This window comes from Botryllus schlosseri, chromosome 2, assembly GCF_051294905.1.
Source record: "Botryllus schlosseri isolate E-star chromosome 2, Bs_hap1, whole genome shotgun sequence".
NCBI lineage: Eukaryota > Metazoa > Chordata > Ascidiacea > Stolidobranchia > Styelidae > Botryllus > Botryllus schlosseri.
Genome location: NC_137237.1, coordinates 11,692,740 through 11,709,491, shown reverse-complemented (window position 1 = coordinate 11,709,491; position 16,752 = coordinate 11,692,740). Strand labels below are relative to the sequence as shown.

Sequence of the window (16,752 nt, the reverse complement as noted above, 5' to 3'; positions counted from 1 at the left end):
ACAAATTTGACCTGACTTGAGGGTATTCCGTTTAATAAATGACGTCACGTATGTACGCTCCTTCCTATCTTCGGTGACGTTATAAACGTTGCATGAATTCGACCTGGCATGCCAGGCAAATGTTACGCTAGGAGATCAACGACACACTAAAATATCTGACGGTGATGTTCGGAATTCGGATACAACCTGAACCCACATATAATAACAGTGACGGAACACCCTACCTGCTTTGTTGTGTAATCAGATTTTAGTGCAACAAACCACAAAACGAACAGATTGACAATGGCATCTCCATGTTCCACTATCTCTCGGTTCTATACCAATACCGAGAAAACCATTACCGAGAATGGACATTACCGAGAATGCCATTCCCGAGAATGGACATTACCGAGAATGGACATTACCGCGAATGGTCGTTACCGAGAATGGACATTACCGAGAATGGCCAATGTCAAGAATATAGCTTACTGGGACTGACGTTGTCGAGAAATTTAAACCTGATCATCGATACCGAATGTGGCAACGCCGTGATGCACTCACACGACCTGTGCATATTCATAACATGCCTGCATTGCATATATTGCATTCTCGGTAATGTCCATTCTTGGTGGTGTCCTTTCTCGGTAATGTCCATTCTCTGTGGTGTCCATTCTCGGCAATGTCCATTCTCGGTGGTGTCCATTCTCGGTAATGGCATTCTCGGTAATGGTTTTCTCGGTATTGACCGGACACCCTATCTCTCGCCCATGCTTTCATACCTAATTTCATGTATGCTTAGACCAATGGTGGTCAATCTTTTCGGCAAAAGGGGCACATGAGTTTTACGAATGTTGATGACGTTTTTTAGTCTACTGATAGGAGCGAACCGGATTAGGTAACGGTGAAAACAATACTTATAATATCACGCATCAAAATCAATAACGATTATGACATGAAGACCCAGTGAGCATACCGCTGGGCTCATTTGGCAATGACAGGATTATTCGTCTCTTGGACTTATAAATATCGAAGTTTTCGACTAATATGCGACATATTGTACTTTATGGTCATATACGACGAACTATACGAAAAATTTGGCTGGCTCTGGTTACGCCAATGCGTCGGAGCTGATATTTTAGTCATCACAATCTCACTTTTCTCGATCAGGCTAATCAAATTTTGGTTATTTGGTTTTGGTAGTTTATTTTTTGATAATATAACTAATTTCGAGAATTACTCAAGGGGGCCACTCAAAACCTTCTCGCGGGCCATGGGTTGACCGCCCCTGGCTTAGACTAATTGCTTGTAAGTCAGGAAGTCAGTCAGTGCAAGAATAAATAACAATAGGAACACATATTTGTCCGATGCGAAGGACCATAGAATACGAAGCACGATGAAAATATATAAATGCTAATAAATGTATTGGAATTTCCTCTAAGATGGTCGTGTCCCACCAGATCAATCTAGATGTGAACTGGCCTCTTGGGCCCCAGCCAACACAATATATTGCAAAAATGGCGTCTCATGATCCACGAATCAGTGCATTAAAATAGGAAACAAAGATAGATCCCTAGATGCGAACTTGGGTCGGATCGCTTTCGTTAAGTTATGATCATTTCTGTGGCGAGTTACGAGAATACAAAAGAGATATTTGTACGGAAATAGTAATTACGGTTAGGAAGCTATCAGCCCAGCAGAAACCTTATCGTAGCGTATCGCAACTTGTCGAGTCGTGATTACATGTGTAACAAATTGAAAGAGACAAGATTCAAGCGTGTTAGGGATTATAGGCGCCTCAAAAAACTCGCATCGCGCATTATCATCGGATCCGAGACATTCGCATTCCTCGTTTTCATCACCAGCCCCCGCGGAGTGATTTATTCAATCATCGCCGTGTTCCGTATCAAATGATGTAACCTCTCGCTGACTTTTTCTCGAATGTTTCCAAATTGCGCCGGCGCCCCTAGGGACAATCGCAACGCGATAGTAAAACATTGGCGAAAGGCGTCCGAGCCGTGTTTGTGAATAAAAGCCAATTACCTCTAGAAAGAGGATCCATCATTCAAGTCTTTCAGTCGCGAGACATAACAAAATATCGGCCCATCGAGCGGCAACTACCGTGCTCTCCCATTCAACACAAGAACCGGGTTATCGCACGCTCGGCCGGATTTTCTTTTATATTCACATGTATTGAGAGCTTAAAGCAGTTTATCCGTGTACATGTGCATATTCGGTTGCCTATATTTTACGCCACGTTGTATCCTCGTACGCTCAATACGAGAAGCTATGAAATCTAAATACAATCCTTGTCGGATAAAATGCCTAAAAACGAGTTACAGCCGCTGAATTCTGCTTTCCGTTACTTCTGATGTGGCTGGAAGTTAACTGTGGGAAAATTGTAGTGCTGCACAATCAATATTTGTTCGTTATCAAGGGAGTTGAAAGGTGTTCGTGGTTTGTCATCTAAGTCAAAACCCTTATTCTTCTGATAAGCCTGCGTCAAGGTTAGTTGTCGACAAGATGTTAAGTGCTTCTCGTGATCTCACGCCGGAGGCTTCAAGTGGCCGTTTTCCCAATTCCGAATTACAAAATGGCGTTTCGGTCAAGTTCTGGCGTTGCTTTATCTGTAAGAGACGTATAGTAAACGTCTTTCACCTCTGATATCTATCCATCATCCTTCATTCCCAAGGGACGGCCTTTAATGTATTGCAATGCATTTTTGCGGGGTATGATGTCGCAGGGTTATCGGGCAGAAGTGCATGATTATGCAGCCTTGAGATATTTCCCGCCCCGTTGAACCCGGTAAATTGCTACTAGGGTTGGTGAATTTGGGTTCAGAGATAATGGGGTAGTGCCAGTGTTAAGCTACTTGCCGCTAGAATAAATATCGGTTATCTGTCAGCAATCTTGTTATATCTGAGATGCGGCAGTCAGTATTCCGCTAATAAGCTTGGATGAAAATTAATCGGTTTTAATTGTATATCAATATATCGCGGTGCTGGACCATTTTCATGTAAAACCAGCATAATTTTATCCAATATGCAACATGCAGCCAACATTTTATGAACGATTGAGACAACAACATTAGCATTATCCACGTGCTGTCAACCATGTTAAAAAATACATTGAGCGGAATGATCAATGCGCAAGAGTGGAAGCTCTGAGTAAACATGGTATAACACGGCGCACTGTGCGTCGATTGCTAGCCATTGATGTGCTGAAATACACAGGGATTTTGAGTTCGCAGATCTAAAATGCATGGTGCCTTTTGTTCTGAAACCGTCCAATGCTTATTCGTAGCCTCGATATTGATGTCCTTTTTATATGGTATGTGTTACACCAATCGTATTGAAATGGAAAGGGGAAGGGTTCAAGCGTTTCCGACATACACACAGGACCCCGAAAAAAGGGGATAGCAAGACGATGCGGTATGTAGAATGAATAAATAATACACCGTCGCGTAACTTTTCCGCGAGCCTCATGCGTCAAAAAGTCACGAAATGACCTTGCGGTGACACTGCTACTGCAGCGAACCGTGTCCAACCTGGAGGCTTGTTAGCTTTTCTTTTCATAGTTAGCGTCACGGTATAAGAATTTTACGAATATAACAAAAGCCGGACTTCTCTTGATTATGGCAAAGCCGATTCATTCCGAAATACACTGATGAACCGTAAAACTTATCTTGCGGAAACTGGTCGTATCTTCTCCTTGTATACACGGAAAAATCGTGTCAGTAATGTAGGGAGCAATCTTCCCCAAATCATACAGGTATACAACGAGTATATGCTCAAATATGGCAGATTCGTTATGTACGTTCTTATTGAATTAGTTTGCCAGAACAATGTGATACATCGGTCAGCAGTTTGGTATATGCGCTCCATATAGTCGACGACATTACTTTTAATAAAGAAATTTTCAGTACGTCAAGGAGAGAGTTGTGAGTCATTTGTAGCGCTTGAAAGCTTCAAGTGGATTCAAAACGACATAGCCTGGTTGCATCTTATCAAAATCTACCGACAGAAGCACGAATTGTGTTCTAATCTTCGTTCTATCTTCGACCTAGCCTAGATTATTCAGTTGATGAGTTAAAGTTAAAGTTTACGATACAGCGAGTCGGTGATTCGTTCCCTCCACAAACAATGCAGCGGTTCACGGCCACGCGCCATTTTGTTCGTCTGGCTGTCTCGGATGAGACTCTATTATTTATCCCGGATATAAACGCAGTTATTTCAACTTTTTACCTCGATCTGCTATTTTGGTTGCTTTTACATTGTTAATCTGCGAATTTGTTGTGAAAATGCAAAGCACTTAGACGGTTTACATACCGCTCCAACATTACCCCGATGACGCATACTATTACCGACACAGCATTCCAGATATTACACATGGATGTTGCTTATGTGATGTTATCAAGGTTTGTATTTTATCTCCGTCTTTGTCTTGATCAAGATCAAGTTAAATTGTTGGGTATCGTGCTTTTGATGCATCAGTTTGTTAACACATGTAACGTTTATACGCGAATTACAATGATATTGTATGATTAGAGATACTCTTGTCTAAATCTTTATCATTGTCACGCCTATCTATTTTATCGCCTTTCAAATCAATTGTGATCGTTAGAGTATATTTGTTTATCAAGACAGGTATTCCACCCATAGTACGGTACGGTTTATTTTGTCATGGCTTATAATTACCTTATAAAAAAATACAAGCTATGTAAGTCAATTTCACAAGCCCACTAAGAGCCGCAATAGAGCCTATGCGTTTACGTCATTCCGTGAATTTACACGTAACTGCAAATGGCGAAAACGTGTAATCTATAATACATTTTGTAAGCGTCAATTACGATATTTTACATATTAATCCGTTCACACACGAATTTCGATGGAATAATGATATCACAGCCTCTCGAACGTGCCTCCAGTAAATTTAGATATCGGCATCTTCAAAGGGATCTAACAAATTCGCATATTTGCTGCGTATATATGAATGAAAAATAAATTTTTATGTGACTATTTGTATACAGCAATGTCAATTGGATTGAATAAGGCTTCCGAATTACTGCAAATCTCGCGATCAGTCTTTCACCATCACAACTTACCGTATTTGCAAAAGCGAGGTGCTCTGTTATTGGCACAGACTATTCAGTTGTAATTATTTTTCATAGAGTCAACTGTGGTATTCAATTCCGTCAACTTGAACGTGTAAGTTTGATTAGATTAATAGTTTATCCATGCTCTTCAATGTAAAGTTCCTATTCCGAAGATAGGAAAAGTAACCTTCGAAATTTGTGACTATACTCACTAACAGAGTCGATGCACTGCACACTTTGCAAACCCGATCAGACCTCAAATAGCTAGTGTCAACGTCGGAACTTTAATGAATGCAAACAGATTTCATGTGCAACATTAAGTATAAAATAAAGAAGGTGTTTGTTATTTTGGATCCGGTTAAGGCAAATATCTGAATCTGGCGGTTTCCACCAAGTTTTGTTGCCACCTCATTCTGTCTGATATCAACAAACACACTCGGTCCGTTTACATCAATCGTCCAAATTGATGTCTAGGGAATTGATATATAATGCATTTATCATACATATCAGCGGATAACCAGAGATCATTCAGGGGCCTCACGCTGATCTGTTTATGCCTGGCGCCGCACTGCCCTGAGACTTCGCAGAATAATTTGATAAATGGTAAAACAACCTTTTTCGGACTCAATTCAACTAAAACATGATCTAATGCAATTATGCAAATTTATTTACGTCGTATTTTCAAACTACAACGGCATGTGGCATAATCCTATTCTGTCCCGCGGAGCATCTAACAATATGGACCGCCCGTTGGCATTAATAGTGTCGTTCCGAGCGGTGTACATTGATTCCTATCTTTCTATTTGATTATACTGTTGAATAGCGTGGAACAGAATGAAACAAGTAAAAATTCGTCCCGTCCCTAATGGAACAAATGCCATGAAAGGCGCTTTCGTGCCCGACGAAAAATGCAATTCGTTCACACGGTATCGATAAAACGTCTGCGTTCGTGATTAAAAATTCAGGGTTACCATTACACAAAAAAATCTCTCAGAAAGGATATTAATCGCGACCCGACATGCAGCGATCACCAATCGCAATCAATCTTGCTTGAGCTAGACGTGGGCTAAGTGGGCCGGTTGTGATTCGCTGTCAGGGAATAAGAAAAATTTGGTTTCGGTGCAAGTCAGGTGTAGCTCAAACGGGACATCATCTCTCATCGTTTAGGTCGGTCGCGACTGGACTTCTTGCAAGCGGCACCGATTGACAAGTGCGTGTTAGTATTTCGTGTTACTCTGGCGCTCCGTATCAATTGCGAATTTTCTGTTTCCCATCAATTTAAATTGTTTATGCTTGAGGCGAACGCAGAGATTGACAACTTGTAATAGTCGGTAGAAAGTCGTTTTATGCGACCCAGCTGCTAAGTTGTCGACGCCATAAGGGGCTTGTTCCTTGTTAAACCAAATCTAAACCCGGTTGTGTTTAACAGGTGCGCATTATCGGCGGGAAATTGGCGGAAAAAGCCGAAACGCAAGATCCAGCATGAGCTTTCCAGCCATTCAACCGCTGGAAAGCGGCTCTTTCGATTTAAACCACGACTTGGATAGTGGCGCTAACATACAGAGTGCATTTTCGGGTCGGGACTTTTATTGTCGGAGACACGGCGCGTTACGCAATGAAATCTCTGATGACGAAGTAGCGTTTGCGCGCAGATGCAATGAAATTAAGTTCGAATCAACCGGAAACGGCAATTTCTCAAATGGCTTGTCTCCGCTTTATAGCGACGTCACTGACACTTCGGGGGAACTAATAGAAAACAACAATGGTCCTGGCAATGGCGCCAAAAACGACAAAGTCATCGATTTCTCATGTTATGGAATGTCACAAAGCAACAGCCTTTTCGCGGACGATATGTCCAGTCAAAGTACCGCTCTCAACTCAGTTGAAAAGTCATTGCACGGAAATCTAGAGTCTTCAATCCCGATAAGTCTCAGATCGGACGAGCCAGACAGACATTTCATCGAGAAGTATCTCGGAGATCTACGCAACGTAACCGGGAAAGAGAACGTGGTGACGTCGAGGCAAAACAAACCGTTATCGGCTATCGCTAATGATCTGAAATGTCGAGACGATAATGACCATTACGTTCGTCAAAACGAAACGCAAACACTGTTCGAGCGGCCATACCTCGGCGAGCAGCTATCTCGCAACCCCGACCAAACAACCCACTCGTCAGAGTCACGTGACCGTGTTGAGAATGATGAGGTCAAGGGAAAGAAAAATGGCGGTGAGACGCGTCCGCGTACGTCCGAGGCAAGCCGCTTAGTCGAGCAAGCTGAATTCCGACACCCGCAGGCTAATTTTCAGCAGAGGTTTCTCAATCATAAGCTTCGACGCAGTGAGCATGCAGCTAAGTCAAACGTGGAGCAGAGAGGTAGCATGTTGATTGTAGCGGACGCGCAAAACGGTGATTCAGCCGAGGACTCATTTCTAGCCTGCGACGACTTGCAAGCGAGCTGTGGCGGTAAAGTAATCAGCGCGAAATCGTCACCTACCGCGCAACGTGCCTCGGAATACATGTCCCCCGACTCGCACACTGACATTTCTCAGAGATCCAGTGAACGGAGTCACTACCGAGGAGAAATGCAGTCGCACCGTGAAGCGAAAGATAATATGGTCGAAGGATACTCGCCTACGAGAGGCCGATTGATTAATGGACATACCGGCGTTGCCGTCAATGATAAATCGAAAGTCAGTCAGGCTGCGAATCTATTTCCAACGGGTACAGGGTCTGGCGAAAAGCACGGCCACGAGCGCCGCGACTCGCAGGATTCGGGGTCTTCGAAGTCCGCTGAAAAGGATACTATGGTGGAGTGCCATCAAAATGGCGACACTCCAGAAATGGGGGAAGATTTGGATGAGAATTCGCCTGTAAGCAAACACATCTACCCTTGGATGAAAGAAACAAGACAGAATGCTAAGAGAAAACAAAGCACATCGAGCAATTCATCAAGTAAGTTATCATTTTCCATGTTATCAGCTGGCCTATACATTCAAGTCACGTTAGTGATAAATTTGATGGAGTAAAAGATGGAATTGGAGTAGGCTGTCATTCGACATGAATAATAACCAAAATAGTCGAATTTCTCTTCAAATATCAATTTATAAGGGATTACAGCTCATAACGTTTAACGTGACGATTGCGTTCATGCTTTGAGTGTGTAAGCGGATGCAGACACTTGACAAGCCATTTGGTAAAGCCTCATCATTGCAAATTTACAGTGCAGTAAAACTTTATTAACACAACATGGGAGAAGAGTGCTTATGATAATTGTCCAAATGAGAAAGTGCGTGATCTAACGCTGACGTAACCATAATAAAGAGTGTGTCTTTAGTAAGCTGTGACTGGTTACTAATGTTGAAGAAGTGACGAATGCTTGATTACATAAATAAAGTCCATTCGGTGACGGAGTCAGGCTTGTAAATGGGTGTGATAGGAACTTTTTGTATTACAAAATCTTCCGTAGTGTTTCTAGTGCCCCTGGAAGTAGCGGTAAGTTCATACGCAAATCAGTATCTATCTGTTTGGTGCTCTTTTGAAAACTATAAACTTGATAATTCAAGTTCCCCGTTATGCCTTCTATTGCGATGTACATAATATCGATTTCCTGAGTTATCTCATTCGTATGAAACGCTAAATATAGCGGGACAAGCAGTGTATTTCAAAAGATTAAATGTTGATAGTCCTATAAGTCGGATGCGTAGGCATCTGGAAATTTCCCTCGCTGTTCTAGTTTCAATGAATTGAACAGTCGAAACACAAGGAACATCTAGGCCAGGATATTTAACAAACAAAGCTACTTTTCTCGAATAGTAATGGTATTTCCTACGTTTATTAAAAAAATCATCATGGATATGTAACTGTACAATGGGCGATTATCCGATTAAGTAAGAGATTAAGCTGTTTCGTCTTTTAACTTTGGCAAAATGTGCCACGTTTTGGGACTGTCATTTCTACAGGCATTTTTTTGTTGGTAGACAAAATATAATATTCGGTACATTAATCGAGCTCTCTTGCTGAGGAACAATTTTAATAGTCGAAACGTGGCATCAGTGCATATTCAATAATGGTACATTTGTTGTCTATGGTATTAGGCTGTATATCTAAAGTTAGCCAAAGTTGATGCTAGACCAATTGCATTTGGTAATCAAGAGAAACAGTGACTGCTAGTACTAGAGTTCGGGAACGTTTTGATATTGCAATTTCTAGGTGAACAACTGCTCCTATTTATACTTGGAATAAAAATTGCTTGCTTGCAATTCGTGATATCACGCTGTAAGTAGACGTTCTCACGCCACTCAATGAGTCTTATATCAACTCATTAATTTTTTGCAATAGTTTGCATGACAAGCTAATTTAATATACTATCCAATTTTTCTCCGCAATACCTAAACTCTGTATATAGGAAGATCTAAACTAAGTCGTTCTATTACATTTGGCCAAATGTAAAGATGATCATAGTTTGGCTCACGATGAAAGCGAGAGGCCCACCTCATATTTCCGGTATAACCAATATTGCGCAAACAAAATCTACTTTTTTGTTTATACACTGCTCGCAACACCACAAACAGGTTGAAATGCGCGATTCGCGGAAAACGTGAACATGTCACAATGTGCACCAGCTGCGCTTCGAAATAATGTCACGATTTTCCAATGCAACGTGCCTAATGACGGAAACGTCCTTTGCGGGCGCTGAGCGGTTCGCGTCTCTGTCCGTAATGGCAGCAACATCTGCTCGTTCGTGTCGCGAAGACATTATCATGTTTAGTCGACGGCCTCCTGTTTTGCTTTAGAATCGAACGCAACATCATCAGAATTCGTCGAGATCGTTGATCGGTATTTATCCGAGATAAATCCTTGCGCTTTTTCTTCCGAATTTCGCGTCGCGCGCTCGGATTTGATTATCTGTGCACAAGTACCGTCAACGTAAACACACCAACACCGTCGGCCTATAGTAATACGCGGAGCTGTCGTAGATGATGATTAATGACCTGCGCTACAGGTGTCTAAGCTTTTAGGATGCAAGCATACAACGTGATCGCTGTACTATTTGGTATCTAGAAATCGTGCGGGACTACTCACCTTACGAATGAAATTGAAAAAATCGTCATATCGGTGAAGGTGTAGTTCCATAAACTCAGCGGAGCGCCCCAGGGATGAATACGATGCATCTTGCTACGTTCTATGGAGGTTTAGATCCAGTTATGGTATACATGCGGAATGCGGATGGAAAGCTACATTGTTGTCAACAAATATTTCCCATAAGAGGGAAATATGGAGTATCCTTGCACGATTGCATATCACGTTACGCGTAGGGACTTCAGTATTGAGCAATCCCGTAGAAAATGTGTGTACCTTCTCTGAAAAGATGTATTTATTCTTGGCATCCAAATTGTAGAATGACTTCTAGTTGAAACATCATTTGAAATCAATGGTGTGTGAGATATCGGTCTACTGCAAAGAATACAATAAATTAACAGGGAACCAGCTTTGCCTGCATGCAATTATGTTGACTAATATTAATTGTATTAATATTATCTCAATCATGCACAAGGTACCGTCTAGAATTTTTGAAGGCTTAATTGCAAGTGTCAAAATTGGATGCTCCTGCTCAAGTTACTAATATTATAAAGACTCCATCGTATGATTTTTGTTTTCTCTCCCCTCTCTATCTCTTTCTCTCTCCCACTAACACTGACTCTCTGTCTCATTTTTGAGGCATTTCGTAATATTATAATTAAACTAGGTTTCGGGCCTTTACTTGCGGTCGGATGTGCATTTTTATTTTTTTCTGAAATATTACTGTTTACAATATCCAATTAAATTGAATAGATTCCAATTAATGTTCAATTAAACCTCCGTTCATGGAGTATCTACGACATCAGGCACTGTAGCACCTCAAACGTCAATATTTAATCCCGTAGTCCGGAGCTCAAGAGAAGTACCAATTTATATTTTCCTTGTATCCAAACTACCAAACAAACATGTGCCATCTGTCGAGAGCTTAATCAAAGATATGTTAATCCATAATTGTAGAAATGCACTTAATGCGGTGTGGATTATTTTCGTCATTTGTTTCACAATTCTACTCATCACTGTGTTAATAGCGTTGTCGTTTTTCAGATAATTGTAATGGCTCACCACCAAGGAGCACAGGTTCTTTGAAATATACTGCTGTCTATCGTGCACGCGATTAATTCATTTCTTTGTTGTAGGACAACCATGCCTTCGTATATAATACTCATTCGCGTTCCTTTCATTTTGTTTTGAACATTTCCATTGTATAATAGATGGTGGCGACAAATCATCAAAGCGTGAACGGACGGCCTATACAAACGCGCAGCTCGTCGAACTTGAGAAGGAATTCCATTTCAATAGATACCTCTGCCGACCGCGCCGAATCGAAATGGCTCAGATGCTGAATCTTACAGAAAGGTTAGCTCCCTGGTGGAAGCTTTCCAGCCGGAAGATGCCTATGTAGCGACTTTCCGACTGAATGGTGGGAGTGTATGTCATTGTCACTCCTCAAATAATTTCATGTATTTAATTTTCAAGGACTTATAATTTATACTTCAATGGTAGCATACCCTACAGATAGACCTACCCGAAATATTTATTTCGAAATAAAGTTCCTCGCTGTGAAGATTGATATCAAAATCCTGTTGATTCCCGGCGATCTGAACGGTCCTGTGGTGCTTGGATTATTTTTGTCGTGCTTTTGAGAACTGATTGCATCTCACAACATTTATCCGGGACTGCCTGGTTAACACAAAAGCGTGGGATTTGGTTGTAAGGTTTAAATAAATTATAGCGTTGGTAATTTCCAAACAGCAACTTGCCTCATCACTATCCACTCTCGAGGTGCGAACCACAAAATAGGCGGTGGCAATAAAGTTCAGGTTCTTGTCAATCATCCAGCAGGTTGTCATTAGTGGTTGGGAAAACCTATACATCAAATATGCGCAACTCCGAAGCGTTTCCATTTTGTCGCTTACTCAACGGACAATTTCGAAAATTCTTTCAGAAGGCGCATTTGTTCGCGATTGATAAACATTTTTCCTTGAAATAATTGATGAGCAAGTAATGTATCAAACGATTTTTTTTCATCTGCGTATTCGCCGCGGTTTGGCACACGACCCCTCATCTGTAGTGCGCCGCCGATAAAACCCGGTAGGTGACATGTATAGTTTCGTATTTCTAAATAAAAATGAAAAGACTGCTGAGATTGTAATTTATTTTGGAAAAACTGAACAGGTGAAGATCTTCGGCGTTGTATCACAATTTTTTGAACAATTTTCTTAAACTTGAGAAGGGACACCACATATATAAATCTCATTGTCGCTATGGGACATTTTGATTTCTTGTAACATGTGTACGTCCGTGTGATGTGTTCATAAGAAAATGTATCTTAAATAATGGCCTATAACCTTCAATGCGAACTGCCGAGCTTGGCTCCCTATTCTCAAAACGCCCCGTTTTCAAAAAAATTCCACGTGTGTCCAACCGTACGCGACCGCGGAGGCTACGCCCACGGTCGTTACAATGCCACGGGTGACCCGAATTGGAGTATATGTAGGGGAGATGTGGTACCGATGGATCACTGGGACCGAAAATACTTTGAAAATTCTCTATGATAATTCCATGATTACACTCCGTGAACTTGTCTACAATTGCGTGCTGGCAAAATCTTTCCTCACATACAAAAAAAATTCGACGTACGCGAGCTATGGGGTCTCTCACAGATGATTTTTTTTTTGGGGGGGGGGGGTAAACTAAATTTAGATCGACATATACATTTTTATTTGTAACCTTCAACACGAGCAAACCAGCAATCATTTTTATTGTGAAGGGTAGGGCTTGTATCAGGCTATATAATGGCACCTATTATTATTTTTTCAGTACTTTCCTTGAGTAGACTTTTTCGATTCATGTATAAAATTCGTAGGGTGGGGACCGATGATACAATAGCCAAATCAAGCAAAGTAATCAAGCATACTAATTATGAAACAAATGAAACATGCCTACGTACAGAAAATCTTTATGTAATAATTGCATATGATGTTTTATCGCCATAACGAGGTATTTGGAAGTCACACTGTCGATTTTCGGGTAATATGTATGTACCCTCAAATTTATAAGTCCGAGCCTAAATCGAAACGTGATTTTATGACAACATTTGAGGTAATATTTATTCTATTTTTAGACAGTTGCGACCAAACATTCTTCTTTGGCTTGCTGTAGCTTGGATTATAATACTGAGCAAGAAAAGTAGTCACATTTGAGTTTTTTAGGGTATCTGTGTCATAGGTCCCGGGGTCGTGTGCCATTGAACCCACCGGGTGGGGACCGATGACACGTTCGAGCAACAAATTTTGAACGTCCATAAATATTTTTTGAAAAGACGGATATTCATGTAGATGTGAGCGATAGGTAGAGCTTGTATCGAAGTGCTGAGCCGGCAAAAGATCTGCTGTTTTCGGCTGAACATTTCGGGGACAGCGATCATTTTCCAATTTTTGATCCATCGGTACCACATCTCCCCTACTATGTATACAGTATACATGAAAGAATATTTTCAAGTTTACCATCAACATTCAAGCTGATAGTCCTCGCGGCGGAAAAAGTCACTATGCCAATAAGGGGGTTCTTTCGATGGTGCGTTTTTGCAAAATAATTTTTTATGCATTCGTATAAACGATTTGATATTACGATGTTACTTCAAAGTTTACGTGCCAGTTTCCGAATGGATGGTAGGGGTAGCATATGAATCAGATTTGCGTGCGAAATTGGTCATATCGAAACGGTTTACTTCACTGCGATACTATGGCCCACGTTTTTTCACACTCTCTGACAGAAATCAATTCTACGTAATTTTACATTCAACCAAATTTCGACACGATTCAATCGGGCATTATTAGGGTACCTCTCCTTGGACGTAGGCGCGAAACGTTTCGTACGTTTATTTTAGTCATCCTATGTATGACAAGAGAGTTTATTATTCTGAAATCTGAATAAACGGATCTCTCAATTCTATTCTGATAGTCACCAATCCAGCGTTTTCCACCCTTCTATCATGTTACTAGTTAGGGTTGCATTTAAAACAAACAGTGTTTCAAAACACTTTGTTCAAAACATATTTTAAACAGTGTTTTAAAAAAAGGCCTTTAATAAAAAAAATTGTTTTTGTAAGTGGTAAAATTATGTCATAATTGTGTAAATACTTTACAAAAAACATGTAGTACGAGCCTATGGGCAATTACCACCCGATATAGCCGACGTATATCGATATGGGATGGTTGCAACCCTCAAAATAGTCTGTTCAACAGCAATAGTACATATATTTCATCAAAAGGAGCTATTTTTACCCTATATTGTCAATTGTCAATGTCAATCCACTATGTCGTCACAATTGAATATTCGTGACGTCATGGATTTAAAAAATAACAACATGAAAAACAATTAAAAACAAGTTTTAAATTAGGGCCTTGTTTTAAACATGTTTGTTTTAAATTGATTTTTGTTTTAAATGCAACCCTATTAATAGTCATTTTGAAATATTTCTGATCTCGATGCGAGCTATCCGTGATATTCTAAAACGTCCTGAAAATACTTTCACAGGCAAATCAAGATATGGTTTCAGAATCGCAGAATGAAATACAAGAAGGATCAGAAACTGAAGGTAGTGCCCATGGCGAGGGACGATGGCTTTTTCCACCAGCATCATCACAATCCGAACATGGCAACGGACCCGTTGATATCAAGGAATAACGACCACCGGCATTATGTTGGCGGAGGTCATTTTCATCCTGGAGGTATGGGATTATATTCGTATTTCCATTGCCCTCTTCGTGTCTTTATTTTGTGACTTTTATTTGCAGTGAGTCTCGAGCTTTTTGGTGTGAATTGAGATAAAGGCTCACAAATTTGCTTGGGTCATTGTTTCAGCGCCTCGGCGTATTACGATGCAATGCCATAGCATCTAAGACAGGGGTTCTCAACGTTTTTTTGGCCGTGGACCATTTTCCGATTTGAAAATGTTCTGTGGCCCACATCTTATCCTAGAGTCATAGTCCTCTTCAGTGCGTGGTAATCACCGCCTATATGCCTTTTTCTCTAAAATATGCGCAATTTTCTCTTACTAATCACTCATAAATCTAGACCTCTAGAGCAGTGCTCTTCAACCTTTTTCGAAGTGGTACACCCTTTTAAGGTTTGCTCAAAACTCGTACACCCCTGTTCATTAGGGGTCTTCAAACATGACTATTTTTCTCAAATCGTACTGGCTACTTGATAAAATTGTTAGGTTACCTAATTTAAGCCTACACACCAAATTTGGTTCAATTTCAACTAGTAGCCGCCTTGCTACGGGAGAGGAAAGTTTCTATTTACTATACAAAAATAATTAACGAAAAATTTGAAATTTTTCTGTTCACCCCATGAAAGTATTAGGTTGTCTATAAAAACTATGTTATTCAAATTTGGTTCAATTCCGACCAGTAGAAGCGGAGGTATTGCCGTCAAAAAAAATGGATTTGAATAAAATAGTATTTGGTCACAGAGTCTATTAGCAGCCAGTTAGGCAGCCCGCCGCGCAAATTTAGGCTTACCATATTTTGGAAATCTAAAAAGAGGACACTTTTTCAGAAATTTGAGACTTGCAAAACCGGAGAAGAATTCTAAAAAACCGGTGAATTATTTCCACTTGGTGATCAATTGACTAAAAATAAAGGTCATCTTTCCGCTCAGAGCTCAAAATATCGTTTTTCTCTCCGCATTGCTAGGTGGATGACTAAAAAAAGGTCAACTTTTCACTCAGAGCTAAAATCACAGTTTTTCACTCCGAAATACCCGCCGGAGCGTCACTTCTGTGCTGATTTACGGCATATCAATTTGCTCTAAATCTGACCTAAATTTTCAAAAAAGAGGACAAAATCTCAAAAAAAGAAGACAAAAGGGCGTCCTCCGAGGACACTTTCAAAAAAGTCAAAAAAGAGGACAAATCCTCTTAAAAGAGGACGTATGGTAACCCTACGCAAATTGGAATTTATTTCGTGTCAGAGCAAAAACAGCATGATATAACGAACGATAATCAACCTAAATGTAACAGTATTGGGGGGAGAGTAGGTAAAGCTACTGCTGCAGAAGCGGTAATTCAGATCAGCGATGATAGCAGGCGCACCAGCCTACTGCACATCAGGCCTGCCACACACCACACACAGTCGATAGTAGCACATGGGCTGCAAGAGATGTCAGTAACCTCAGATCGTATGGCGCTTTCACAGTCTGTTGTCGCTAATTTACATCACTTATAACAAAATACTAGATTGCAAATGTATGGCGAAAGATTGGACATACAATCGGCATTTTAAAACAAAAGGGTTTCGATTTCAATATGGAAGCTGTTTCGACCCTGGCTAGCTACGTCACTTCATTTATGTGCATTGCGGTATTTATTAGCGTCGGGTAGGAAGCACGGATTCAAAAAGTCTGAGCTATCGCGGCGGTTTCCTCACAAATCAATAAAATACTAATGACTAGCTGAACACATGTTTGTTAACTGCATACTTTACAACACCAAACGGAACCATTGGTCTATTGCCGACGGCTAAATGAATAGAAGAAATATTTGCTTATGACATCACAATCAAGCGGTGTACAGTATTACACTTGAGATAACATT

General features: G+C 40.7%; 1 protein-coding gene across 3 annotated transcripts in view; it reads left to right on the top strand.

The window, feature by feature from the left end:
- LOC145433541 (uncharacterized) overlaps window positions 1-16,752 on the top strand; it is a 38,978-nt gene that overhangs the window by 15,691 nt on the left and 6,535 nt on the right. Inside the window, exons 1-4 of one of the 3 annotated variants that reach the window (XM_080310658.1) lie at window positions 3,789-4,393; window positions 6,501-8,024; window positions 11,363-11,507; window positions 14,691-14,884. In XM_080310658.1, coding sequence (XP_080166784.1) covers window positions 6,554-8,024; window positions 11,363-11,507; window positions 14,691-14,884 — 1,810 coding nt within the window. In that variant the 5' untranslated portion in view covers window positions 3,789-4,393; window positions 6,501-6,553. Of the gene's footprint in view, window positions 1-3,788; window positions 4,394-4,442; window positions 6,282-6,500; window positions 8,025-11,362; window positions 11,508-14,690; window positions 14,885-16,752 lie in introns of those variants that run through there. The other 2 variants (XM_080310659.1, XM_080310660.1) reach the window with 2 other exon arrangements.